This window comes from Microcebus murinus, chromosome 14 (assembly GCF_040939455.1).
Source record: "Microcebus murinus isolate Inina chromosome 14, M.murinus_Inina_mat1.0, whole genome shotgun sequence".
In the NCBI taxonomy this organism is placed as follows: domain Eukaryota; kingdom Metazoa; phylum Chordata; class Mammalia; order Primates; family Cheirogaleidae; genus Microcebus; species Microcebus murinus.
The window spans coordinates 27,518,959-27,545,525 of NC_134117.1; the positions used below are offsets into that span (position 1 = coordinate 27,518,959).

At 54.5% G+C, this 26,567-nt stretch overlaps 1 protein-coding gene across 1 annotated transcript; it reads left to right on the forward strand.

Annotated features, from left to right (window-relative positions):
- The first annotated feature begins 77 nt into the window (after window positions 1-77).
- On the forward strand, window positions 78-26,567 carry PYROXD2 (pyridine nucleotide-disulphide oxidoreductase domain 2). Its single transcript, XM_012768048.3, has 16 exons — window positions 78-349; window positions 5,298-5,317; window positions 7,695-7,788; window positions 7,863-7,936; window positions 12,646-12,801; window positions 14,473-14,626; window positions 16,430-16,491; window positions 16,575-16,672; window positions 18,999-19,140; window positions 19,536-19,670; window positions 20,940-21,012; window positions 21,254-21,410; window positions 23,252-23,406; window positions 24,035-24,141; window positions 25,592-25,712; window positions 26,267-26,567. The coding sequence occupies exons 1-16, from the start codon at window positions 223-225 to the stop codon at window positions 26,344-26,346; spliced, it is 1,755 nt and encodes a 584-aa protein (XP_012623502.1). The 5' UTR covers window positions 78-222; the 3' UTR covers window positions 26,347-26,567.

Here is a 26,567-nt window from a genome sequence, read left to right on the forward strand (position 1 = left end):
GTCTTTGCTCTCTGGTGTCCTGGAGGTGGCATCCCCCTCCCCTGACTGCCCAGCGCAGACTCGCAGACTCTGCAGGGAGGAGCCTGGCCCGAGGCTAAGAAAGAGCAGCTGGGCCATGGCTCCTCCTCTCTTCTCACTTTCTCCCGCTCCTCCCCTGCCTGGGAGGGCACAAAAAGCTGATTGCACCAAATTCCTGGCCTAGCACAGCGGCCTGGGGCAGAAATGGCTGCCGGAGGCCGAGGTCTCAGCAGGGCCGTGGGAGCCTCTCCCCGCCCTGCTTGGAGACAAGCTCGCTGGGAAGCCAGGGGCGACCTGAAGCCCGAGTATGACGCAGTGGTGATAGGAGCAGGTAAAGCGGGCTGAGCCAGGGCTGAGGGGCGGGAAGGCAGCCTGATCAGAGCTTGGAGGGGCCCTTCCCTAAGCCCCGAGCTATCTACTCTTGAGCAGGGCCCGTGAGGCGAGGCCTTCGGTCTGGCAGGCAGGCGCCTGGAGTTCTGGAGCTGGCTCTGCTGTTGACTTGCTGTGTGGTCTGGGGCAAATGTTTGCCCTCTCTGGGCTTGGGTCTTCCCATCTAGAATGACAAAGGAGCACTAGGTGACCCCAGGGGGTTCCCCTTATCTCCTGCAGAATTATCTAGTTTCCACCATGAAAGCCTGTGGTTTGTAAGGGCGGAAAGAAAGAGCCAGGGGACAACAGACAGGACAAATCCAGCCACCCCACCTGCCCAGAGTTCTGGTCAACACCACCTCGCCACTGAGGTTACCCACCCCCAGAGGAAACCGGCGTCCTTTCATAAAGGGCAGGTAGGAAAAAAATAGAACTGAGTCCCAGAGGTACCACTGTCTGTCCCAGAGTCCCCACCGCCTGTCTGCAGAGGATGCCAGCCCCCCACTACCTCTGGACGCTTAGGGGGTCTGTGCGGTGATCCTGCAACACTTTGCTGAGCTCCAGGCTCAGAGTGCCAAAGTCTGTTGGGTGACCAGGATGGGCAGTGGGCCCAGGACCAGGTTGCCTGCCCTCCCAGCCCTTCATTCACACTCACAAAAGGTCCCGGATGCATCATTGCAGCGGGGTATATAGAGACAGTGGCAGGCCTGACAGGGGACACTCATTCAACTTCAAAGTTGCTTCCCTGTATTGGTGTTTCTTCATTTTTTATGTATTCAGGGCATTCTTTAGCTGCTGGTTGTTTAACAGTCGCCTTCCCAGGGAACAGTGTATGATGTGTGTGCATATACACATGTGCACACACGTATACATTTATTATACTGAAATAAAAGATGTATAGTGCACAATTTTACAAATATACAGTACTCTTCATTTAAATTCTATGCAGCCAAGTGATTCTTACCAAATGCTTTCTTTGACTTTTGCCAAACTCAGTAGCTAATCTATGGTTGCAACTGACGAATGAGGCTACTTTCAAAAGGAATGGTGTTCGATATTTTCATTTACTTTAAAGAGTAGAACTTAAGTAACACAACAAAGATTTATGTTCCAACTTCACCCCTTTAATGACAGGAATGACTTTGCTCAGTCAGATAATATTTTTCTAATACTAGAAGAATATTTCCTCCATTTTTTGTGCTATACACAAGGTAACAGCTAAAGACACAAGTTTAATGTGCATTATTAGCATTTTCTATCACTTTCTTAAGCCTAACAATCCACAAAACAATGAATTAAGCCCTGAGGTGTACTGTTGGCTGATTACTGTGGTGTAAATACTCCCACCATAGCCTTTCTTGTTCCCAACAGGAGGTCACTGAGTGTGACTTGGGGGAGATACACAGTAGCACTTCATGGTATGGCATGTCCCCATCATATGGCATGTCCCCTTCATATGGCATGTCCCCTTCATATGGCATGTCCCCATCATATGGCATGTCCCCATCATGGCATGTCCCCTTCATATGGCATGTCCCCATCATATGGCATGTCCCCTTCATATGGCATGTCCCCATCATATGGCATGTCCCCATCATGGCATGTCCCCTTCATATGGCATGTCCCCATTATATGGCATGTCCCCTTCATATGGCATGTCCCAATCATATGGCATGTCCCCATCATGGCATGTCCCCTTCATATGGCATGTCCCCTTCATATGGCATGTCCCCTTCATATGGCATGTCCCCATCATATGGCATGTCCCCTTCATATGGCATGTCCCCTTCATATGGCATGTCCCCATCATATGGCATGTCCCCTTCATATGACATGTCCCCATCATATGGCATGTCCCCTGCATATGGCATGTCCCCATCATATGACATGTCCCCTTCATATGGCATGTCCCCATCATATGGCATGTCCCCATCATATGGCATGTCCCCTTCATATGGCATGTCCCCTTCATATGGCATGTCCCCATCATATGGCATGTCCCCTTCATATGGCATGTCCCCATCATATGGCATGTCCACCATCCAGATATGGACATATGGGCAAATGACCACAAGAGCATAAGTCATAGTCAAATGTAGTAAAATAATTAGGAAGTGGTAAGTTCTGAGTATTTTTTTACCCTTCTTTTTAATTAATTTATTCAATTATAAGTTCATATAATTTAATTTATAACTGGCTATTTGACAACCAGCTCACAAATTTGCTGGGCTGGTAGGAGCCTTCTGCAGCACTCCAGGACTGGGCTCAGGAAATGAAAGTGCCTCAGGCCTCCTAGCCTCAGAGAAGCCCCCTGCCTCCTTCTGCCATTGGTCACAGCCCACCCCTGCTGTCTCCTAGCAGGGAAGGTTGACTCCAGGTCACCAGCTGCCTTGGTGCCTTGCCCACAGGTGTGAGTCTCAGTGTGTGAGCTTTTCCTTGACATGATGTCTTTAATTGCTAAACATAACATAGAGTCTGGTTTAAAGGCATTTTGGGTCTGAGGAACAGAGCAACCCAGTCTGAGATAAGGGGTATCTCTCAGTCCTGTACTGAATGCCACCTTGAAGATGACTTTGACTTAGTCATTTGACTAAATGTGCATAAGAATGACAGAGGAGCTTGTTAAAATGCAGACTCCTGGCCTCATACCAGGTGGTGGGAAGTCATCGCAGGGAGCCAACCAACACTGGGAGTGAATCCCGCGCAGGCGGCTGCAGAGCCCTGCTCAGAGCAGCTCTGCGATAGCCCGTGCCTGCCACTGAGGACTAGCTGAGCCTGCAGCTTCAGACCCCTTCACGGGGTGGCGGGCCTCACCAGAAGGCACAGGAAGGCTCACCCAGGACTTGGCATGGGGTCGTGGGTTGTTGGATCCTTAACCTTTGTCATTTGAGGTCTCTTTGTGCATTTGTGGGCTTACATGCCATGATTAAACTAGACCCAGCTGCTTGGAAAACTATTAGTTTTCCAAGATTGGTATTTGGCACCAATTAACAACAAATAGCGACGGGCAAGGTGGCTCACGCCTGTAATCCTGGCACTGTGGGAGGCGGGGAGGGGAGATCACTTGAACCCAGGAGTTTGAGGTTGCTGTGAGCTAGGCTGATGCCGCAGCACTTTAACCCTGGTGACAGAGTGAGACTCTGTCTCAAAAAAAAAAAAGACAAACAGCTGACATTTGCTGCGGGTCTGCTGGGGGTCAGGTGCTTTACTATCCCTACCACGCCCACTATCCCTAGCACCCCTCTGTTTTACGTATGAAGAAGCGCAAGGCTCATGGCAGCCAAATGACTTGAGGGCCGAGGGTGCCCTCACTCCTCCTCGAGTGGCAGGAGCTGGGCTGAGCCTGGGACCGGTGGCCTTTCACGGGTTGCACGTGTCAGAAAAGGGCTCCTCACACTGCAGGTGCAACCCACCCAGGGGTCCCAGCCAGGAAAGCATTTAAACTTTCTTACGAACATTTTCAAAAGTACATAAAAATAGAGAGTATGTCACCCAGCACTTTTTAAGATGAAATATGACCAGACGGACTATCACATGCTTCTCACATGGTAAGAGTTAACAGCATTCGTGAAACTTTATATGTGCATGAGTGCCAGGTCACGGTGTAAAATGCACTTCTACCTGTGGATTGCGGGCAAAGAGGTTTGAAAAACTTGGTTTTAGAGATTCTTTTAATGGATGAGAAGTTGGCTTAGTGACCTCTCAAGTCCTGGGAGTCTCCATGTGGGAAATTTAAACCAAAATCGACTCACTGTGAAGAATCCATCACGTGGGCCGTTGCTGCTGCCCAGTTTGTGGATATTTGTCAAGTTAACAGTGGGCATTTGATCTGAGGCAACGCTGGGTTCAGGTCAGTGCTCACTTCTGACCATGTCGTCTACTGACATCTTCAAAGACAGAGTGACCGTCTGTGCCCAAGGAGAAAACCGGGCCAGGTGTTCCAGACCAGGCCCGCCTCCCTTGCTGGAACCACTGGGGCCTGTTCTCTGCCTGCCAGTGAGTGTCCCGGCAGCCGGGAGGGGGCAGGCGGCAGTGGGCTCAGCCCGAGGGCCTGTGTGCTCGGCGTGTGGCTCTGAGGCCACCTGCACCAGAGTGTCCTGGGAGCTTGTGAGAAATCAGGCTCCAGGCCCCACCCCTCCGTGCTTAACAGACCCCTGGGGAGGGGTCTGGGAGTCGACGTTACACGGCTTCCCAGGGGATCCTGAGCTTAGCAAGCTGGGGGAACACCCGCCGCCCGTGGGCTTGGTGTTGGACATGGGCTCCCAAAGCCACATTCAGGGCTCCCGGCCCAGGGGCACGCCTGCCGCACACCTCGTTACTCTGGCACCCACTGGGGCTGTACGTGTGTAGTTGCTTCATTTTAAACCGTTCATATTTTATTTTTAGAACACTGGGGATTAATAAAAACAAGCCCATGTGAATAAAGCCTTCTTGGGCACTGTGGCGCCCATTGTGAACCACACTTGGGCAAAACTAGCCACTCTTGGCAGCAGCTCCCCGAGTGACCGGCACTCCCGGGAAGGCCATTTATTCCACATGAGCCAGCACGGGTGGCTCCAGCGTGCCAGATGCTGCCAAGCCAACTGCGACGCTCACTCAGACAGTCGCCTGCCCCTCCCCGAGTGGTGCTAGCCCCGGTGAGGCTGTTGTCTGGTGACCGTGGCTTTCTTCTTGCCCCTCACCCCAGCAGAGAGCCACTGACCAAGCCAGGGGGACAGGACCCTTCTAGCAGGGCAAGAACAGGGTTCCTGACACCTACAGCCCAGGTGTTTCACGGGGTGGAGCCGGGTGCTCCAACACCGAGTGCAGGTGGGCGGGAGTGGGGAGGGAGGGTGGCCACACCGCTCCGGGACAGTGTCTGTCTTCCCACTGACCAGTGACGCTGTCCCCTCTCCCCTGTCTCGTTGCAGGACACAACGGGCTGGTGGCTGTGAGTACCTACCCTTCGTCCCCTCTTCCTGGGCCCTGGGTGTGTGGCTCTTGGCAGCCGTGGGAGGAGCATGAGGAGGCAGGTGGGATGAAGGCCACAGGGAGACGGAAAAGGTGCTGGCGGGCTGAGTGTGCGTCTGCAGTCAGCTGAGCAGGACATCGCGGGCTCCTTTTCTCTCCTTTCCTCGACGTGCAAAGTGGTTCCCACGGCCTGTGGGAGTGTCAGGAATGACAGAAAGGCTGGGAGCATGGGACCAGCGTAGCTGGCAGCAGATGGGAGCCCAGGGAGGCGTCTGACTGCGGGTCCTGGGCAGCCCCCGTGTGTAGAGCCCTGCGCCCCAGCCCCGTCCGGGCCACGTGCCCACCTGGGGCACACAGCTGCCGTGTGTCCAAAGGGGGCCCTGGAGACGGTGAGGAGCCCAGGCTGGCAGAGGGCCAGGCCCTGGTCCCCAACACAGCTGGCTTCCAGATCCCAAGCTGGGCTGGGCAACACTCACCCCCTGGCTGTGCTTCTGCGTCCCTGTCCTCTAGGAGGTCACGGGGGTTTCAAGGCCACAAACATGGAGCACCTTCCTGAAGCAACGGCAGCTCTGGAACAGCAGTATGGAGGGACTTACGTTAGACCTTAATACTGACGTGTCAGTCTTACTTTGACATTTCACAGGGACCTTTTGTCCCTCAGCCGACCAGTGAATTTGAACATTGATTTTATATTAATATAAACTTGGGTTCATTGCCCAGTTCTGGCCAGTTTTCACCTGCAGAGGCCAAAGTGAGCCGCTCAGCCCGTCCCAGCCACAGTCAATGAGAGCAAGAGACCCGCCCTCGCAGGGCCGTGGTGACGGTGACAGACGATTTGCTGTGAGGATCTGGCATGTTCAGCCCTACACAAATGGCGGCTCTCAGCAGCGCAAGTTCCCGGCCGGAGGAAGGCTAGTGTCAGTGCCCTTGCGCCAAACACGCCGGGAACACACCGTAGTTCCCCAAGCTGGCTCGGGGCGGCGGGAAAGTTAGAGGGAACCTGGTATGGGATTTGAGCTTCAGTTGGCGATGTGAGGAAGGGTCTAGAAAATAGGGGCTTGTCGTAGGGTAAATGCTGTCAGGAAGTGGGGACAGCCCTATAACTGTGCAGCTCGATACATCTGAGCGTAGGGAGGGAGAGGGCGACTGAAGGAGCAGCAGTCACCAAGAAGGCTGCCAAGAAGGGTGGCACAGAGGCCGTGTTCTGTCTGAGCTGGCCCTGTCCCATTCTATCATGGTCTCAGGGTAGCCTTGTTTGAGGTTGCCGATCTGCGGAAGAGTTTATGTCTAATAGAGTAACACGGCACCTCCGCGTGCCAGGCCAGCTCCCGGGTGCCAGGGACTGCTCGTCTCCTTTCCCAGTGAGGTATGTTAGCAGTATAGATCCTGTGTCCAAACCGTCTGGTCCAGACACCTCCACCCATCACCTCTGTGAGCCTAAGGCTCGCTCTTAACCTCACCAAGCCTCGGTTTTCTCATCTTTAAAGTGGAGAGAATCACGGTGCCCCCCTCTAGGCTGTGGGGCAGATTAAATGAGATGATGCACTCATGTCACAGTTGCCAAGTGAACCTTTAAAAAGTCAGACTTTTAAACTACACCCTCCCTGTTGTCACGTTGGTGCTAGTAGTGCTGGAAAGACCAGCATTTTAGATCTGTGGACTCATGCCCAGCTTGATTCAATGAATATTTGCTGATTTTCCACTACATGGTAGAGAAGAATTAATAGGAACCCTCGCATCATTTTCCCCCAAAGTAAAGTTCTGCTATAGACGGCCTCATTTACTGAGCGTATCCTGTGTGCCAGGGGCCATTTTAAGTCCCATTTAGGGACCTGCTCCCGTTAATCCTTGCAACAGCCTTATAAATGCCAAGGGCATTTTCATTGGCTCCATTTTTGCACGTGAGGAAACTGAGGCAGGTGGGTCAGGCGCTGATGCCGCAGTGGAAGGAGAGAATGAGGAGCTGGCCCTGAGCAGTCTGGCTCAGCGTGCACAAGTTCAACCTCTTGTGTGGCCTCTTGCCGTGCCCGTAGGATAAATGAGGCTGGCTTTCTGCCTGCAGGAGAGTGGCAGGGTGGCAGGGTGCAATGTGAGTTCCCAGGGGGTCAGGCCTCCAAGGAGGGAAGGTCGCCTTCAGTTGGAAGTGGAGGGGCAGAAGCAGGCCTGCGGGGCCTTAGAAGACAGCCGGAAAAGGCAGGAACACGAGGAAACAAAGGGAACGGCATTCCCAGACGGGGACAGCCTGAGCCGGGGTGGCTCGCTGGCCTGCACTGAGGACCGGTGGTCCGCAGGCCAGTCCTAGGGACCCTGGACGTGCCAGAGGGATAAAGGGAGGGCCCTGTGTACCCCTGCCCCAGGCAGCGTACCTGCAGAGACTGGGCGTGCGCACGGCGGTCTTCGAGAGGCGCCATGTGATCGGGGGCGCAGCTGTCACTGAGGAGATCGTCCCAGGTGAGCCCCAGCGTGGGGGGGGGGGGCAGAGGGAGGTGACCTCTGGTGATGGCCTTCCTCTGATTCGGTTTCAGGGTTTAAGTTCTCCCGAGCATCCTACCTCCTGAGCCTGCTGAGGCCGCAGATCTACACCGACCTGGAGCTGAAGGTAAAGCCGCCCCCCTCCCCCCCTCCCCTCCCCGCCGAGGCCCCAAGGTGGGGGCGGCAGTTCTGTCTTCCCACTGGGGGTGGGTGGAGGCTCCACTGTGTGCACGAGGCGATTCCCGCACCCAGGTCTCCTCCCTCCGAGGGTTTGTCTGACCCCACGTGGTCTCCCTGCTGCGGTCCCACAGATGGGTTTTGTTTAGTCCACCCAGTGTCTTAAAATGGAGAAATTTCACACACAAATGGGACCCCTTGAAGGGTGAGCTTTGCCAGCCTCAGCCCCACACCAGCCCACCCTGCCTGAGTTTGCGCAGCTGCCGCGGGACGTGAGCGCTGTTTCTGCCCACGTGAACTTTGGAGCTTGCTTTCCTTTCCTAGTGGCTTGAGCAGGACGCTGGCCAGGGACTGTCACCTCTTCTGGCTCCTGGGCTGTGTGCTGGGAGCCTGGAAATGGCATCTGGCCTTGTTCACCTCTCTCAGTCCACCAACCTCTGGCCACAGGCTTGCCCCCGCCCCCTCTGCACCCTTCCCCCTTCATGCCTCTGTTATTAATATAAACTCCAACACCACTTTCCTGAAGCTGACATGGCCCCTGCCTGCTTGATGCCTCTGCCACCTGCCACTGAGGAAATGGCTCTTGGTGCCATCTGCAAAGCAGCTGCCGCACGCAGTAGCACCAACTTTGCTCTAAACTCAAAGTTTCAAGTGAATAAGATGTTCTGCCACTGTTCTCAGCTCTCTGGCTGCTCTAACTGGCTCACCTAAAGGAGTTCTTTGTGCTGTTGAGAGAGAGTGCACACCCTGGTACTAGTCTGGATGAAATCTGGCCAAGGCCTGGGCTGGGCTGCTGGTCTTCAGTCCGAGCTACGGAAACGGCAGGCCCTGCTAGTCCTAAGACATGAACCAAGGTCTCTGATAAGACAAGAGAAGGCAGAGAAACCGGCCAAAACCAGCTGGAACCCAGATGGCCACGAAAAGTGACCTCAGGTTACCCTGACTGCTCATCATACCCTGCCTGTGATGTGTTAGCTTATGAAAGAAACTCCCACCAGTGCAATGACAGTTCACAAATGCCATGGCAAGTCACGGAAGTTTCCCTGCATGGTTTAAAGCGGGGAGGGACCCTTGGTTCCTGGAACTCCCCACCCATTCCCCAGAAATCATGAATAATCCTTCCTCTGCTTAACATGAAATTAAATAGAATATGTAAAATAAGACCCCAGAAACTCACAAAGTGCTACTCTCTGTTGCTCTGAGAAATAGCTGCTTCCCTTTCTATGGGGTAGTCTCATTTTTTTTTCTTTTCTTATTTCAGTAAATTTGCTTTTGCCTTACTGTGTTGGCTCACTCTTGAATTCTTTCCTGTGTGAAGCCAAGAACCCACTTGGCCCTCAGGCCTGACCCCAGTTTTGGGGTCCACGTTCCTATATCAAGTCCATGCCAGACTACAGCAGAAGGCAATTTGCAAATGCACCAGTTATTCAGATATTGGGGAGTGGGGGTGGAGTTGACCCTTCTTTTGACAAACCTAACTCAGGAAGACCAAGAATCACAGAATAGACTTTCACTAGATAATTCTCTTTATTAAAAAGAAAAGTTACTCATCTGAAAATGGTATTTGCCATAGTGTTCCTTTAACTAGAAGCTCCCAAGTGAACTGATTACACAATTTAACCTTCAACTTGGGCCACATTAATGGGAGTGTGGCGCCCACATCAAGGGAGAAGCAGTCTTGCTGCGTGAGACACAGAACTAACCCCCTGGAGGATGGAGCACCTTGCTTGCACATGACATTGGCAACTGGAGGGCAGCTAAGCTCTTTCCAAGAATAGTTTCCGAAACAATAGTGGAGAGCATGTATTTTACCAGGGTCACATCTTGGGTTACAGGTTTCAATTCTCTATCTCGATTGAGCCTCGCCTGGAGATGAGCATCCGCTTTATGATGAGGGAGCTGAGATTCAGGGGCTTAGGTTCATACGGCTGGAAAATGACAAAGAATTCCAGCCGAGGTCTGACGACTCCTTGCTCTCGAGCTTGATGTGCTGCCTGGGGACTCTTGGTAGTGACACTGCTCAGACTCTCACTAGTGACACTGCTCAGACTCCCGCGCCTCCAGCCCTTTGCAGTTCGTAGGGGTCGTGGTCACAGGCCTCTGGAACCCAGCTGGCTGGTTCTGAGTCCCCGCATCTCCCTCGTCTGTGAGACCGGGTGGTGAAGGCAACCACGAGATTGACAGTCACCAGCGCAGAGCCTGGTGCGCAGTACGGGCTCTGCAATTGTCAGCTCCCATTCTTCCTCCCGCTTGGCTGTTGAGGGAAGCGAGGGCTCCCAGCCCAAGCCCTGCCAGTTTGGAATCTGCCAAAGGATGCTGGATGCCGTGGGGAGCCTGCCCCTCCGGAATGTCTCCGGTTTGGGGCAACCCCAGCTATAATAGTTAGAAAAGCCTGGGGTTTGGGGTTTATTTTTTTGTTTGTTTCCTTGTGCTTTCCTAAAACTTCTACTCACAGATATCATTTCTGTCCTCTGGGGCCATACCTGTCTGTGATCCAGCGCTCATACATTCAGTCAACAGAGTAACTTATTGCCTGTGTTGCTGTGAGCACAACAGACAATGAATGCCCCGACCCCAGAGAGCTTACATGCTACTCGGGCAAGACAAGCAAAAACCAGATATGTAATTAGCCATGTGGTGACAAGTGCTTTGGAGAAAAGTAACGCAGGGCGAGGGGACCGGCTATGCTGGGGTGGCGAGGGGCAGCCTGGCTGCTGCGGCAGCGTCTGAGCAGAGACCTCAAAGCGGCGAGGAGCAGGCCCGGGGTCTGGGGAAGGAAGAAGGCTCTAGACGGCGGGACAGTAGCGTATTTGTGGAGGCAGCACAGGCCCGTTAGTTCTATCTGTGCCTCCTTCGAAGAAGTAGATGTGCTCTTGGGACGTTCTGTGCACTAACCAAATATTTGCAAATCAAATCATATTTTAAGTGCATCGAGGGACCTTCCATTTAAAGTAAACCTGGAGTAAATGAGTCTGAAAAGTAAATAAAATTTTCTGATGTGAATAATTTATCTACTTTGTAAGTATGGATTTTCACATAACCATTGCTTTATTGTGTCTTTCTAAAGTTTAATTATTTATTTCTGAAATAGGGTAGTTACAGACCAAGGCTGAAAGCCAGGGCTTTGGAGTCACAGAGATGTGGTTTTGAAACCCAGACTCACCTCCTAAAGTGAACCTGGGACAAGTTATTTAGCTCCTCTGAGCCTCTGTTGTTCCATTCGTACAATGGGGATGACAACGCATCATGCACTGCGTGACATTTCTGTCAAAGACGGACCACGTGTGCATGACGATGGTCCCGTAAGATTATGGCGGGGCAGAAAAGTTCCTGTTACCTAGTGATGTCATAGCCATTGTCATGTCAGTGCCACACATTCTCCCGTGCTGGTGGCGATGCTGGTGTAGACAAACCTACAGCGCTGCCCGCTGTATAAAAGTATAGCACATACAGTTGTGTGCAGCACATAATACTCGATAATGATAATAGCTATGTATTTAATATAGTATACTTTTTGTTATTTTAGAGTGTACTCCTACTCATTAAAAAAAGTTTAACTGCAGAACAGCCTCAGGCAGGCCCTTCAGAGCTGCTGTGGAATGAGGCACTGTTGTCATAGGGCACGACAGCCCCACGCGTGTTGCTGCCCCTGAAGGCCTTCCAGTGGGGCCAGCCGTGGAGGTGGAAGACAGTGGTAATGGTGCTCCAGACCCTGCATAGGCCTAAGCTCATGTGTGTGTTTGTATCTTAGTTTACAACAACAAAGCTTAAAAAGTAAAAAATAAAAAATTTTGAAAATAGAAGCTCACAGAATATGGATATAAAGAGAAAATATTTTTGTGCAGCTGAACAGTGTATTTGTGTTTTAAGCTAAATGTTAAATGTCTATAAAGTGAAAAGGTTACAATAGACTAAGGTTAAACTATTCCTGAAGAAAGAAAAGATTTTTGATAAACTTAGTGTAGCCAAAGTGTTTGCAAAGCCTAGAGTAGTGTACAGTAGTGTCCCAGGCCACCTCATTCACTCGCCACTCGCTCACCGCCTCCCAGAGCGGCCTCACGTCCTGCAAGCTCCACTCATGGTCAGTGCCCTGTACAGGTGTGCAGTTTATCTCTTGCACCATATTTTTATTGTACCTTTTCTGTGTTTAGGTATGTTTAGATACACAAATGCTTACTATCGTGTTACAGTTGTCTACAGTGTTCAGCACAGTCGCAGGCCGGACAGGTTTGCAGACTGGGAGCAACAGGCCACACCACGCAGCCTAGGTGTGCAGCAGGCCATGCCATCTAGATTTGTGTATGTGCACTCCATGGTGTCCACATGACAGACTCACCTAATCACGCATTTCTCAGAACATGTGTCTGTCGTTAGGCAGCATGACTGTACTTACAGAGTTGGTGTGAGATGATCAGTGTAAACCCTACTACAGTCGCTGGCGTAGATGAGCATGACGGGGTGCGGTGTGGTATGGCCCACCCTAGGGTGCCTGGGCAAGAGGCTTTTTATAAACTTATATCTTAAGAAAACAGAAGCAGGACCACATAGCTTGGGAACCTGCACGCAGGCACCTAAACGGTCACACGAACACAATCAGAGAAGGTCTCGGGCAGAGACCACAGATCTCTTAACGTGCGGCCCGTGCTGTTGGTTCTGCAGGAACACGGGCTGAGGCTTCATCTGCGGAACCCCTACTCCTTCAGCCCCATGCTGGAAGAGGGCACGGGAGGCAAAGTGCCCAGGTCCCTTCTGTTGGGCACAGACATGGCGGAAAACCAGAAGCAGATCGCCCAGTTCTCGCAGAAGGATGCCCAGGTAGGGAAAGCGACCCGTGACCGAGCTCCTCCTCCCTCGTGGCCTGGAGGTGGCTCCTCAGAGAAGATGGGCCTGGTTGGATTTTCCTAGAACACATTGTCCAAAGGCCACAGGGGCTTGGACAGGACACCCCACCTCCCGAGAGGGCTCCAGTGTGCGCTTGATCTCGGGCACTGAGGAGAGAAGGGGACGGAGGCTGGTGATTAAGACCCGTGGACAACGGAGGCCCCCACACCCATGTGTGTTCAGTTGGTCTCCGCATGCCGGCTGTCAGAAGGGCACCCGCTGGTGTGTCCTTATGCTGTGTGTGTTCATGTCGCTCCTGCTTTCAGACCCAATTCCCAGTGGTTATCCACAGGCAAGCCAGAGAGGAGGATGAGGGGTGAGCAGAGGCAATTTAGGATGGAGTAAACTGGGTCAGGAACTTAGGACAAGAGACTGGCAGTCATGTTCATGCAGTTTGGCATCTCGAGACACCATCCTGGCAGCTCATGGCAAGAGTGTGTCTGCGAGGGTGTAGGGTGTGCAGGGCTGGTGAAAGGTGAGAAGAGGGTATGTTTTTTTCCTTCAGATTGCATTCATTGGGATCCATTGGGTAGCTTTGCCTAGATGAGTCAATCTAAAGTTGGCTTAAACTTAGCACAGACAACCACCGGGGAAGCTTGGCTTTTTGGAAGTGCTTCTCCAGTGATTTTTGGAGCTGCAGGCTGGGGACCACCGTCCCCACCTTCTCCTCCACGTCCCACCCATCTCAGATGCACGGAAGTGGATTCAGCACCAGGCCGGGGCCCTGGGCCTGCGGGACTGTGGCCGTGGCCCTGCCCACTAGTGACCACACAGCCAGGAGGCAGGAGCCACCTCCCGTGGTGGAAAGCGAGGAGCCTGGTTCCCGTTGGTGTCTTTGCGTGTTGTCATATTAAGAGCCTGCTCTAGAGAAAGCTGTTTAACTTCATTTTCACCAAGACTTCTCAGATGTATTTCAGCATGGAGCTCTTCTTTATGTGACACGTGTTAAAATGCCATGGATATGGCCATGGGTAGAGAGAGACCAAAGTTAAAAGTTCTGGGCTAAGAGTCAAGGTAGGGACCCAGGGGCACAGCATTGTCCCTGCTCCTGTGTCTGTCCCGGAAAGGAGGGTGGGTGTGGAAACCAGGCTGTGGTGGGGGCTTGAGGAGTGAGAGGAGGCGGCTCCTGTCCCTGCGTGTGATGAGACGGCAGTCAGGCCTAAGGACCGGAAGGGAACAGTCGGCACGCAGGGCGACAGGTGAAGAGGTCTGTTACTAGTAACGTGAAAGTGTGGAAGGACAGGAAAAAGAAACTTGTAGGTGGTTTTACGGTGATCACGGAGGCCACACCTTGGGATACTCGCGGGTTTTCTGTGGTTGACAACATGTTGGCCAGCATCAGCCCCAGGTCCCTGTTGCCATCCCAGGTGTCTCTCCTGTTGCCCGGGATCTCTCTGGCCTCCCCTGGCGCACACTTCCCGGTGCTGATGCTGACACCGAGACCTAGACTTGGGGGCCCAGCAGAGCCAAGCTGAGCTGCAGGCGGTGAGGCCTGCAGAACTGTCAAGGCTCAGCGTGGTGCAGCGGGCCATATGGAGGGCCAGGGTGGGGGCGATGTCCATGTGGGGCTCTGGCCAGCCGGCCTGACTCAGAGCTCTGTTCCAGGCCTTTCCCAGATACGAGGAGTTCATGAGTCGCTTGGCTTTAGCCATTGACCCTCTGCTGGATGCAGCCCCCGTGGACCTGGCGGCCTTCCAGCGTGGCTCCCTGCTGCAGAGGGTCAGGTCGCTCTCCACCCTCAAGCCCCTGCTGCAGGCAGGTAAGTCCAGAGTGCAGGCCTCGGGGCATGAGTGACCTTCACAGAGGTGAGCCCATTTTCCCGATGCCTGGACATGAGCCTGAACCTCCAGGGCAGCCTGCCAACTGAGATCAATTAATAGGCTGCGATCAATTAAGGGTGGTGCCCTAAAGATAGAGCCTGAGACAAGAGCTTATGTCCAAGTAGTTTATTTCGAAGGGTGATCCTAAGGCACAAAAACAGGGGAAAGGAGGAGTGAGAGTGGACAGAGGGAAAGTCAATGCCAGGCTGTGGCATTGCCCTGGCCACCACTGAGGGTGACAAGGTGCCGGACCCTGCACACCCTCTGAGAAGCCTTATGAGATGCATTTGAGGAACATTCTTGGGAGAAGGAAAGGAAAATATTTATCCATTGGGTTCTGTCCCCCCATTAACTCCCACTCATCTGGGCTATGCATCTGGGGGTGCCAGGTGGGTTCCCATGGGTGTCCTGACACGGTGCCAGTGGAGCTCCAGGGAAGAAAACGAAGAGATGCATTTTCCAGGACTGAAGCGAGATGGTGTGGGGTTGTGCTGTGTGATGCTGATCAAAGCCTGCATGGAGCTCGTCACCATGGCCAGGGCTAGAATAAGACACAGGGGCCAAGAGAATTTGAAGAGCAGCCCACATATGAGAAGGATGCTGGATTTGGGCTCAGCAAGGAAAAGTTCTGTGATCAATTAGTAATGTCTGCCACGGGTATGAGAAGGGAAGGCTCACCAGGCTGCTATTATTTTCTACCCCACCTCTAGGGTATACACACCAGTTTAGCTACTATTAATATATCCTAGAAAAATAACAAATCAGTTAACTATGGTAAAAAAAAAAAAAAAAAAAAAAAACACAAAACTCCAGTGGCATATAAGCATTTATTTCCCATGAGTCTGTGCAATAGCTGGCTCAGCTGAGCTGGGCGGGGGCACCTCTGCCCCAGGTACCCTCATCCTGCTCTCGGAAGCAGCTTGCTAGTCTTACCGCATCAATGGCAGAAGCATAGAGGACAAGCCTCAGCTGGTGTCACATCTGCAAACACTCTGTTGGCCAAGCAAGTCCCACGGATGAGCCCAGAGTCAAGGAGCAGGCAGGCCAACCCAGCTTTGGTGGGTGGGGGGCACTGCAGAGTTACATGGAAAGAGTGAGGAGCCAGTGGAGTCTATTGCAAATGCCACAAGGAGACATTGCCCCTCAGGTAAGCAGTCCAAGGAGCTTGGTGCAAAAACCATGCAATAAACATTTGCTGAGCTACTACTGTGTGCCAGACGCCGAGCGCGGCACAGGAGCTGCAATGGCTAGAGACTGTGATCCCTGCCCTCAAGACCTTAATGCCTAGTTACTCTCTGAAACTGTCTGGATCAGGGTCAGAGGAATGGACTAGCCACGCCAGCTATCTCCCAGGGCATGGGCCACACAGTGTTCCGAGTAAAGGAATAAGGTACAAGTTAAAAATTTTCCAAAAATGATGCTGGCAGCCAAAATGCATGAAGTGCCTATGTACTTGCAAATGTTTTATGTATCTTGCTTAATCCTCACAGTAGCCCTTGGAGGTATAAAATATGACTCCCATTTTACAGATAAAGAAACAAGTTCAAAGATGTTAAAACTGTGCCCAAGGCCGTGCAGCTAGTGAGAGACACGGCCAGGACTCAAACCGGATGGGTCCCCCACTACACTGCCTCCCACCAGAAAGTCTCAGCCTCCTGCCATTTTTATCTCCTGGGACCAGGTCAGAGTGTTTCTTTATTGCCGTCTCAATTTACGTCTGTGGATCTTATCTTCCCTTTTAGGCCGCATCCTGGGGGCCCAGCTCCCCCAGTATTACGAGGTCCTCACGGCTCCCATTGCCAAGGTGAGCGGTCCCCCACCTCCCCCCGACCAGGCCCCCTCCCATCGAGGGCCCTGAGCCCTTCTCCCTGCTGTTTTGCTGTCCAGGTGCTGGATCAGTGGTTTGAGTCAGAGCCTCTAAAAGCCACTCTAGCAACAGATGCTGTGATTGGAGCCATGGCAAGTCCCCGCACTCAGGGGAGCGGGTGAGTGAGGGGGTTCAGGTAGGGCACAGGCCCTCACAGAAGCAGGGCACACTCCCCAACAAGGGGGAGAACACTGAGCTCGCCCAATGAGCCAGGTTCTAAGCCAAGTACTTCAAACATGGTTAAGCAACATCTGAGAACTGGGGTTCAGAGAGGGGAAGTGTCTTGCCCAAAGTCACACAGCTAGTAAGTGGAGAGCTGATTTACAGCCCCAGCTGTCAGACTGCCCCCCCCCCATTTCTTCCTTCTCGGCTACTGCTTTCTATCGCTTCTCTAAGAAAAGCCTCTCCACCATCTCCTACTGTGATATCTCGACATTAATGTCTTCTCTCCTCCCCCTCCTCCCTCCCCTCCCCCACCAACTCCCACAAAGGCCTGCAGTCCCTCCTCCCCCTGTTCCTGTCCCCCGGCCCCAGGGCACACACAGACACCCTTGTAGGGACAGGGAGCTGCCTGTCCCTTTGCGGGAGGGGCATGTGTTTACAGCCCAGTCCAAGAGGTGGCAGTCAGACACAGCAAAGTCTGCAGCCGCGGACTGACTTACCGAGCCCTGTAGGAGCAGGCGTGGACGTGGACGGGCGCGTGTGTATGTGTGTGTGTGTGTGTGTGTGTGTGTGTGTGTGTGTGTGTGTGTGTGTGTGTTGGGATAAAGGACGCTGCCAAGTGTGGGGCCGTTTCCAGTGCTCCAGAAGTTGCAGCTAGAAGCTGTCTACGTGGCTTTTCTCTCGAGGGATGAGAGCACCCTGGGACGGGGTTTTCAACACACATTAAGCCAGCCCTGGGTTCGCCAGGGCTGGAGAAGGGGGCTCGGCAGCAGTTGGTCCACCTTGGCCAAGCCTGTGATCAACTGGCAACGTGGACCTTCCAGCCGGGGCCTCCTGTTCTTCTGTCCCTGGGTCTCGGGGAGGCTTAGCGACAGCTTAGTTTGTGAAATGTGCCTTTAAGTCATTTGTTTCATTAATTGTTTCAAGAAGTATTTGTGGAGCACTGGCCTCTGCTAGGTGCTGGGGCCAACGTGCAAGGGGCCGGTAGTGAACAGAGCAGAAACCCTAACGGGGCACGCAGACACAGCGAGTGATGGCAGTGAAGTGGCTGAGCATTGTGACAGGAGGCACAGTGGGGGGACAGCCCGGGCCAGGGTGCCAAAAGGCCTCCATGAGGAAGACACGTTTGGTCTGAGGCCAGAAGGCCGAGAGGAGTTAGCTAAACAAAAGACGAGGGGGAAAGGGAGAGAGCAGCAGGTGCAAATGCTGGGCTTCAGAGAACGTGGGACTCACGCGAGGAACCGCGAGGCCTGCTGGGGAGGAGAGTGGGGTGTGAGGTGTGCCCAGGGCCAGGCTGGCCAGCAGCCCTGGAGGCCACTTGAGGAGACAGGCATTCCCCTGAGAGCAGCGCCCAGCTGGTGAGGCTTTGGAAGGAGACACTTTGGAAGGAGACGCAGAAGCGGCTGCAGCAGGCTGGCTTCTGAGATGAGGGCCTGGGGTCTGGGGGACAGAGGCCTGCAGGGGGACAGAGGCCTGCAGGGGGACAGAGGCCTACAGGAGGACAGAGGCCTGCAGGGGGACAGAGGCCTGCAGGAGGACAGAGGCCTGCAGGGGGACAGAGGCCTGCAGGAGGACAGAGGCCTGCAGGGGGACAGAGGCCTGCAGGAGGACAGAGGCCTGCAGGGGGACAGAGGCCTGCAGGAGGACAGAGGCCTGCAGGAGGACAGAGGCCTGTAGGGGGACAGAGGCCTGCAGGGGGACAGAGGCCTGCAGGGGGACAGAGGCCTGCAGGGGAAAGTGGGAGATCGGGGAGGGCAGCACTGCCGCGGTGCGAGGACGGAGAGAGGCCGCAGGCTCGGGTGTGTGCAGAGGGTCTGTGGACGGCACAGTGGGTGGTGGTGTTGGGTGTAGGTGGGCAGGGACGGGTAGGGCTCAAGGCTGACACCTGGTTTCAGATGGAAACTGAAGGAGCTTTCACTGGGATAGGGAGGACTGCAGGAGAAACAGGCTGGGGACCAGGGGCAAGCTGAAGGCTGTATGACGCCTGCCAGCACAGCACCCAAATGTGGGTAGCTGCATGTAGGGGCTGGGGCTCAGGAGAGCCCTGGAGTGGCGGGTGTGGGTGTCACCGCCGTGTTATCGGTGGTGGAGCTGGGCACACAGATGCTTGCTGGGGAGAGGGTGCAGTGAGAGAAGGCAGAGGGCTCTTGCAAGAGCTCGGGCTCCTTGAAGGGCAATGGGAGAGGGACAGCTCAAGGTCAAGATGGAAAGGAATATTTGCACCTAGAACTCCAGGAGATTAACTCCCACCTGCAGGCCTTGACTCGGAGGTCTGTCCTCAGGTATGTGCTGCTGCATCACGTGATGGGGGGCCTGGAAGGGATGCGGGGGGCCTGGGGCTACGTCCAGGGGGGCATGGGTGCCCTCTCTGATGCCATCGCCAGCTCGGCCACCACGCACGGAGCAAGTATCTTCACTGAAAAGGTGAACAGCTTCCCTACGCCACCCCAACTATGGGCACAGATCCCAGGATAGAACGCCTAGGATTTGGAGGGTCCCCTGCTTTACTGCTGAACAAGATGGGGCTCCGAATCCAAGACTAAGGTTGCACGGCCTGTTGGTGGCTGATCCATTGCCAGTGAGGTCCCAATTCTTCTGACCACCCCCTTCGAGTTCGCTGGTCACTAAGCCACGTTTGGGCTGAGTCTTCATGTTGGCGGGTGGCTTAGGGCTTCATGGAGAAGCTGCAGCGCCTGGTGGGTGGATTTGGGACGCGGAAGCTGTGAGTGCCTAGGAGCAGCAGACAGGGGACATCCTACAAGCTCCAACCTGGATCCCCCTTCCTGGGGGTCCTGGGGCCTCTTTCTGGTGGGCTCCAGGCGGTGGCCAAAGTGCAGGTGAGCAGCGAAGGCCGTGTGCGAGGAGTCGTGCTGCGAGACGGCACGGAGGTGAGGAGCAGAGTGGTGCTGTCCAACGCGTCGCCGCAGGTCACCTTCCTGAAGCTGGTGCCACAGGTGAGGCGGGCGTGTGCAGGTTGGATGTCGCCAAGACGGGGTGGAAAACCGGAGCCTCAGAGTGCGAGGCGCAGGTGCAAGTCTCTGTACTTGGGGAAGCAGGCGGGTAACGGGCAGGTGGAAAACAGGGAAGAAGCTGCACAGGTGAGGGAAAAGGGCCTGAGAGGCGTGGTGACCCTGGCAAGGGGCAGAGCCAGAGCTGGAACCCACGTTTGACTTTCCACCCAGAGTTATTTCCACAAGTTTCCTGCTGTCCTGATTGCTTCCCTCTGTCAATTATCTATTGTAATATTAATGATTATTAAATAAGCAATGAACCAGCAACCACAAAACTTATGAGCATACAACAAGAAGTATTAGCACCCAGATCTGGAGAATGTGGTAGATCTTGGCTGACTTCAGCTGCTGTGGGCTTGCTCGTGCCCGTGCGGTGAGCCGGGAGGTAGCGAGTAGGCTCTGCTGACCTTGGCGGGACTCGCTCGTTTGGCTGGGGGTGGCTGGTCCAGGATGGTCTCTGCTGGGACAATGGGAGTGACTCAGTTCCACTGCATGAGTCTCTCGTCTTCCAGCTCTGTAGTCCAGGCATGTTCTCAGGGTCTGACAGAGGACAAAAGCAAGCGCCATCATGCAGGCATCGTATTGTTTGATCTCTTGCATCATATTTCCTAGCATTGGCCAAAGCCGGTGTCATGGCTGAGCCCAGAGCCAGCGTGGGAGGGCACCACCAAGTTACAGGGAGGAGGGTGCACACACAGGGAGGGCGAGCATTTGGGGCAATGTTTTGCAATTGACTCTACCTTTCCTGTCCCCAAAATGTATGCTAATGTGTATATGAGCACGGAGCTCCCAGCCATTCTTGGTGCTATTCTTAGGAACAAGGCACCACTTTTTCTGAGTGATTCCACTAGTAAAATTGAACACACATCAGTGCAAAGCACCTTGTAAAGGCCATTCTGAGATAATCGGGACTTCCAGGAGCACAGAGACAAGAAGCGAAAGGAAGCCTGCAAACGTGGCCCTCCCCCGGGCAGGGAGAGGTGTGAGCTAGTCAGGCAGGACTGCTGTGGGGCACAGGGCAAGAAATTGGTTGGTACTGAGCAGGAGGGGATCCAGGAAGGCTTCACAGAGGAGGTGGTTTAGGCTGAGCTCTGAAGGATAAAGAGTATTTTGGGGAGCGGAGGTTGAGAGACCTTCGTGAGCAAAGAAACCAAGGCAGCTTCCTTGGGGCCTTGGACATCTCCAGCCTTTCACGGGGCTTTGTCCTTCCAGGAGTGGCTTCCAGAGGAGTTCGTGGAAAGAATCTCTCAGCTGGACACCCGGTCTCCTGTCACCAAGATCAATGGTAAGAGGCACACCAGATTGCAGGGCTGGCTCTTTTGACATATTTGAGTAAGGACTGTCCAGGTCTGGGAACAACCAGCCTACACCCTCATCTCCCTTCCCTCCCTCCGCCTGTCCCCAGTTTGAAGGTGAAACACTTGCTCACACTTTCCTGCTCCCAGTCCCCTGCTTGGAGGAGCAGGTGCCAGCTGCAGAGGGAGGCCCTGGCGGCTGGCACCTGACCCTCCCTTTGTGCCCCTCAGTGGCTGTAGACAGGCTGCCCAACTTCCTGGCAGCCCCCAGTGCTCCCGGGGGGCGGCCGCTGCCGCATCACCAGTGCTCCATCCACCTGAACTGCGAGGACAGCCTCCTCCTCCAGCAGGCCTTCGAAGACGCCATGGACGGCCTGCCTTCCCGCAGGTGGGCCTGGGCTTTGCATCCCCTGATGTTCTTACACATGGGCCCGGGGTGGCGGGTGGCTGTCCATGTCCAGACACAGCAGGGAGTGGCCTCTTCCATCTGGTGTTAGTCTTCACGGTGGCTTAGGATTTTCCTGCATCCATATTTACATTCGAAGTGCAGGAAGTGCAGGCCAGGCAAGAAATCTGAGGACCAGGGTGAGCACAGGGTGAAGAGCAGGACACACGGGAGCATCGCAGGTTAGCGGAAGGGGCAGAGCACTGCAGAGACAGCACCGGCATTGGGGAGGAAGGGGAGGAAATGCTTTCTGGGGAAGAAAAGGAGGTTCTCTGACTCAGAGCCCGTCAGAGGGCACACACCCACTGAGGTCCCTGTCCCTCGTCTTCTCTTATTTCTGTAAGCTGCTTTCATGCACAACTCCTAAATGTGTTTCCTACCCCCAGCCACAGTTGTCTCCATCCTTCTGGGAACAGTCGGGGACGCTGTAGGAGCAGGTGTCTTTCCATCCTGCCCATTGTGTGACAAACACAGCTGAAACCTATTCAGTGCCAGGCACGGGACTGTGTGCGGGCTGGAGAGCTGGGGCCGGGCAGGGGTGGGAAATCGACACACAGCTCATGACAAGACAGCACAGGAGTGTCCACGGCACACGGTGAAGAAGACATGTGCCTGCAGAGAAGGGCAGGGGGCAAAGCACATGTATCCACTCATAATTATCGTGGGGCCCTTCCTCTGCCAGGCTTGATGCAAGGACCTGGACACACAGCAGTGAGCAGGGTCAGCAGGGCCTCTGCCTCGGATCTCTGACCTTCTCTGGGGGGAGGCAGGACCAGCCGGCCCTGACGATGAGCGCTATGGAGAGGAGCACACTGGGGGAAGAGGGTCTGCCGTTCCTTGCCAGGCATCTGAAGGAAGGGAGACTGCAGATCTTGTGGGCATCTAGGGAAGAGCGTCTAGATGTAGGGAAGGTCAGGTGCAAAGGGCCTGGGGCAGGAGTGTGCTGCTGTGCTGGAGGCCGGGGGACGAGGCCAGATGGCTGGAGACAGAGAACCTGGAGTGCAGGGTCTGAGAAACAGCTGCTGGACGCTGTGAGGTCTAGTGAGCTGCTCTCGGCTCTTACTCCAGGGGAGTTTGTGCAGAGCCTGATTCCTACTTTAAAGAGACCACCCTGGCCACTGTGTGGAGAAGCGGGCAGGACACCTGTTGTGATTGGGTGCTATTGCAGAATCCGATGGGGAGAGACAAGCCCACCTGCCTGGTGGACTCCAAGCTCAGAGAGGACATTGTAACTGGGGGACGCAGGGCGAAGGGGCCCTTCACACGGCCTTGGAGGATGCTCATATGGAGATCGGAGGGGAAGGTGTGCTGCAGGTGGAAAAGGTGTGGCAGGCAAAGGTGGTGGGGCAGGAAGCAGGTCACAGCTCTGCTGGGTGTCAGGGCGGCCCCAGCAGCTGTTTCGTTGGCTTCCTCAGGAAAAGGCAGTCGGGCAGCTTAAGCTTGGCTGAAATCTGGCCGCCCTGGCTCAGGCCCCTGTACAGGTTGCATTTGCATTGTCCATCGGACCCTGGGGACATTTGGCTTGGGCGCCCGGGTTGGAGCACAGCGGTGGTGGAGCAAGGCAAGGACAGGCCGTGCACCCGAGGGCTGGGCATAGGTGGGCTCCTCAGGCGTGGTCCGGACACCCTTGCGGTGAACAACTGCAGTGGCCCTGTAGCAGCAACTGCCCGGTGTTGGTGTCCTCTCTCTTGGGGCCTTCCCTGTGTCCCCAGCCACCTCAGGGGCCCTTCCTGGGGGTGCTGCTGCTCTTCAGACCTGCGCCCTCCCCTCCCTCCCGGCCACAGGCCTATGATTGAGCTGTGCATCCCATCCGCGCTGGACCCCACGCTGGCACCCGCCGGCTGCCACGTCATCTCCCTCTTCACGCAGTACACGCCCTACACGCTGGCGGGGGGCAAGGTCTGGGACGAGCAGGACAGGAACGCTTACGCAGACAAAGGTAAAGGGCTGCACTGCTCTGTCCCCAGAGTGTCAGCGGGCCATGACCCGAGTGGGCGCTCTCCTCCCGACTGCCCCTCCAGGACTGGCACACGCAGGTGCTGTCCCAGAGGGAGGGGAGGACCCAGGCAACCTCGTGTCAGCTCAGTGACTGTCTGCGGGGCTCAGAGGCTGGGCCAAGGAAGCTCAAAGGACACAGTTCTGCCCTCAAGTTGCTCACAGACCAGTGGGGGAGACTAACTGAGAAAGGTTTTAAAGGATGAATAGGAGTTGCCCAGGCAGCAAAGGGCGTTCATTCCAAGCAAAAGAAACAGCTTGAGCAAAGTGACGAAGTGAAAAAAGCCTTGTATATTTAAGAGGAGACGGTAACATTGTGTTTAGGGTTGGGGTAAGGAGGTGGGAAAGAGTGGGGGACTGGCCTGGCTCACCCATAGATTTGGGGGTGAATTATTTATTTGCCTGCAGACTGAATTTTTTGTTTTTTACTTATTGAGGTATAATTTGCGTATGATAAAATAAAACCTTATAGGTATGTAGCAGTGCATGTTAGTAAATTCACCAAGTTGTGCAACTATAATGCCTCCCCCTCTTGCTGCTACCCCCTCGTTTCTCTGCTGCATGGCACCCAGTGTTCGACTGGATCGAGGCCTATGCCCCAGGCTTCAAGGCCTCTGTGGTGGGCAGAGACATCCTCACGCCGCCAGACTTGGAGAGAATCTTCGGGCTTCCCGGAGGGGTGAGTGTAAGCCTGGGAGTCTCCCCATGTTCTTCTCCTGCACCCCCACTTCCTGACTGTGCCCTCTCGGCTTTATCTTGTCCCTCCAAAGCCAGCTTTCATCAGGACGGGAGGACAGTGGCAGAGACCATGGCTGAGAGGGGACAGGGAGGCGGTCAGATCTAGGGAAGGGGGAGGAGGGAGACAGAGACCCAGGCCGGACGGCACCAGCTGAGAAGGTCGCCGGGACTGTGGCCCTTCTGCCTCAGTGTCCACGTCCTCTCTCCCATCTCACTTTCTTCAGAGCGAGCCCCTCTTTAAGGCAGCGTGTCCTCGGACTGATCTTCGATCTAACAAAAACTAGAGATGGGAGGCAGGGAGGCCCGTTAGGAGGCTGTGTAGAGCAGCCTCACGTGGCTACAGAGTGCTCGGGGGTCCTAGGCTGTGAGTGTAGGATGCACACAGCCTGCAAAGATGGAGTATGGGAAAACACGTAAGATATCTCATTAATAACTTTTATATTGATTGCATGTTGAAATGATAACAATTTGTATATATTTTGATATAAATGCAATACATGATTGACATTAATTTCACCAGCTGGTTTTTCCTTTTTAAATGTGGCTACTAGTAAATCTAAAGTTACATACATGGTGCCCATCATGTTTCACTGGGCAGCGCCCGTCCGGACACAGAGTGGAGCAGGCCGGGCAGCGGGACGGGGGCGCAGGTGGTGTGGAGGGCATGGGCAGGTGGCTTGAGCAGTCTGGAGGGGCCGGCCGAGGCCAAGGGGAGGAAGCAGGTGTCGGCCACTGAGGTAGGGAGATGGGGAGGGGTGGACTTGAGGGTGGGCCAGGGGCACAGTTTGGGACGAGGTGAGGGGGCACGGAGGGACATTCCTGGGTGACGTCCTGCAGACATTGGTCTCGTCTAGACCTCCCCTCGGGTCCAACCCTCCCCTTGTCCCACACTGCCTCCCTTCTCAGCCTGGGGCTGGTGTCACCCCAGCCAGCGAGCAGAACCGTGGCCCCTTTGTCTGCCATTCACTGTCATCCTGCTGGAGCTTGGACACCAGGGTCCGGGCTTGGCAAAGAAACATGTTTGAGCGGAAACGTGTGCCGGCGGCTAAAAAAGTCAAACCCTCCTATTTTGACACAGAATGCGGGAGATTCATAGTCCACAGCAAATCCCTTACCGTCGCCCCTTTTCTCTCCCATCCATCTTCCTCATGCTCTGAAGATGCCGCCCACCCTTCTTCCTTCCTGAAAAACACCTCTGGAAAACTGCCCCGCAGCCCCAGGGCATATGCCTATTCTATCTCATCTCCTTTCCTGTCTGCATTTTAATAACCCAAGAAAGTACCCTGGAAGGAAAAGAACCTTCCTTGGAGAACAGGGCGGGGGAGGAAACCCAGCCAGGGAAGCAAAGACGCAGCACTCCTACGTCAATGACAATGGCCCTGCCTCCGCAGAACATATTCCACGGTGCCCTGTCCCTGGACCAGCTCTACTTCGCCCGCCCTGTGCCCCTGCACTCCGGCTACCGCTGCCCTCTCCCGGGCCTGTACCTCTGCGGCAGTGGGGCCCACCCCGGTGAGTGACTGCGCCCCCAGCTGGACTCACACCTGCCCCTCAGGGGGCTCGAGGGTGTGTCCCAGTGGGGGTATCTCTCCAATTCCAACCCCTTCCAAGCTGGGGTTGTGAGAAACCCATGTCCCTAACCCTATCCATATTTTAGACCCGGAAGCATCTTTCTTGTGCCTATTCTAAGCCTAGCTGATCTCACTGAGGCTACCATTTATTTCATACGGACACTTGCTCTGAGCTCCATGGGCCCCAGCCTCCCAGAAAGGGTCTGTGCTTCTCTTCGGGCCTTACTCTCAAATTTTAATTTCATGTGTTAAGCACCTAGCCCGTAGACTCTCAGACTTTGAGACTGTGAACTGTGGACCTGGACCCCCTTGGAGCAGGAAGCCCGGAGGGGGCCCAGTGTTGGCTATAACAGTGGTCCCAGGCGACTCCACTGCCCGTGGCCCCGCACAGCCCTCCATGCAGTGCACTCTGTTGTCACGGGCCGTCTGGGAGCTGCTCCTGCTGCTGCCTGGGGGTTTATGCAGAGCCTTGGTTCATAGGAGATTCCCTTCCAGGAGGAGGCGTCATGGGAGCTGCTGGACGAAATGCAGCCCATGTGGTCTTTAGGGACCTCAAGAGCATGTGCCCCAAATGAACTCTGACCCAGGAAGAACTCACCTCCGAATTCTAAGTGCTCCACTGGGTCAGCTTCCCAGGAAGCTCGGCTCCGAAGGATATTACTTGAGGCAGTCAAGTCCACATGGCTCAAGCCATTATTTTAGAAGAAACCTAAAGTTACACTTAATACAAATTGACCTTGCACCCATGCCTCCATGAATAAACTAGTTTGTTTTATTAAAAAAGATATTTCATACA

Bases quoted from the DNA above. Each gene is read 5' to 3' on its own strand.
- PYROXD2 (XM_012768048.3), top strand. From the start codon at position 223: ATGGCTGCCGGAGGCCGAGGTCTCAGCAGGGCCGTGGGAGCCTCTCCC. The intron at 12,802-14,472 runs GTAGGGAAAGCG...GCTCTGTTCCAG, and splicing joins TCTCGCAGAAGGATGCCCAG to GCCTTTCCCAGATACGAGGA. The intron at 14,627-16,429 runs GTAAGTCCAGAG...CTTCCCTTTTAG, and splicing joins CAAGCCCCTGCTGCAGGCAG to GCCGCATCCTGGGGGCCCAG.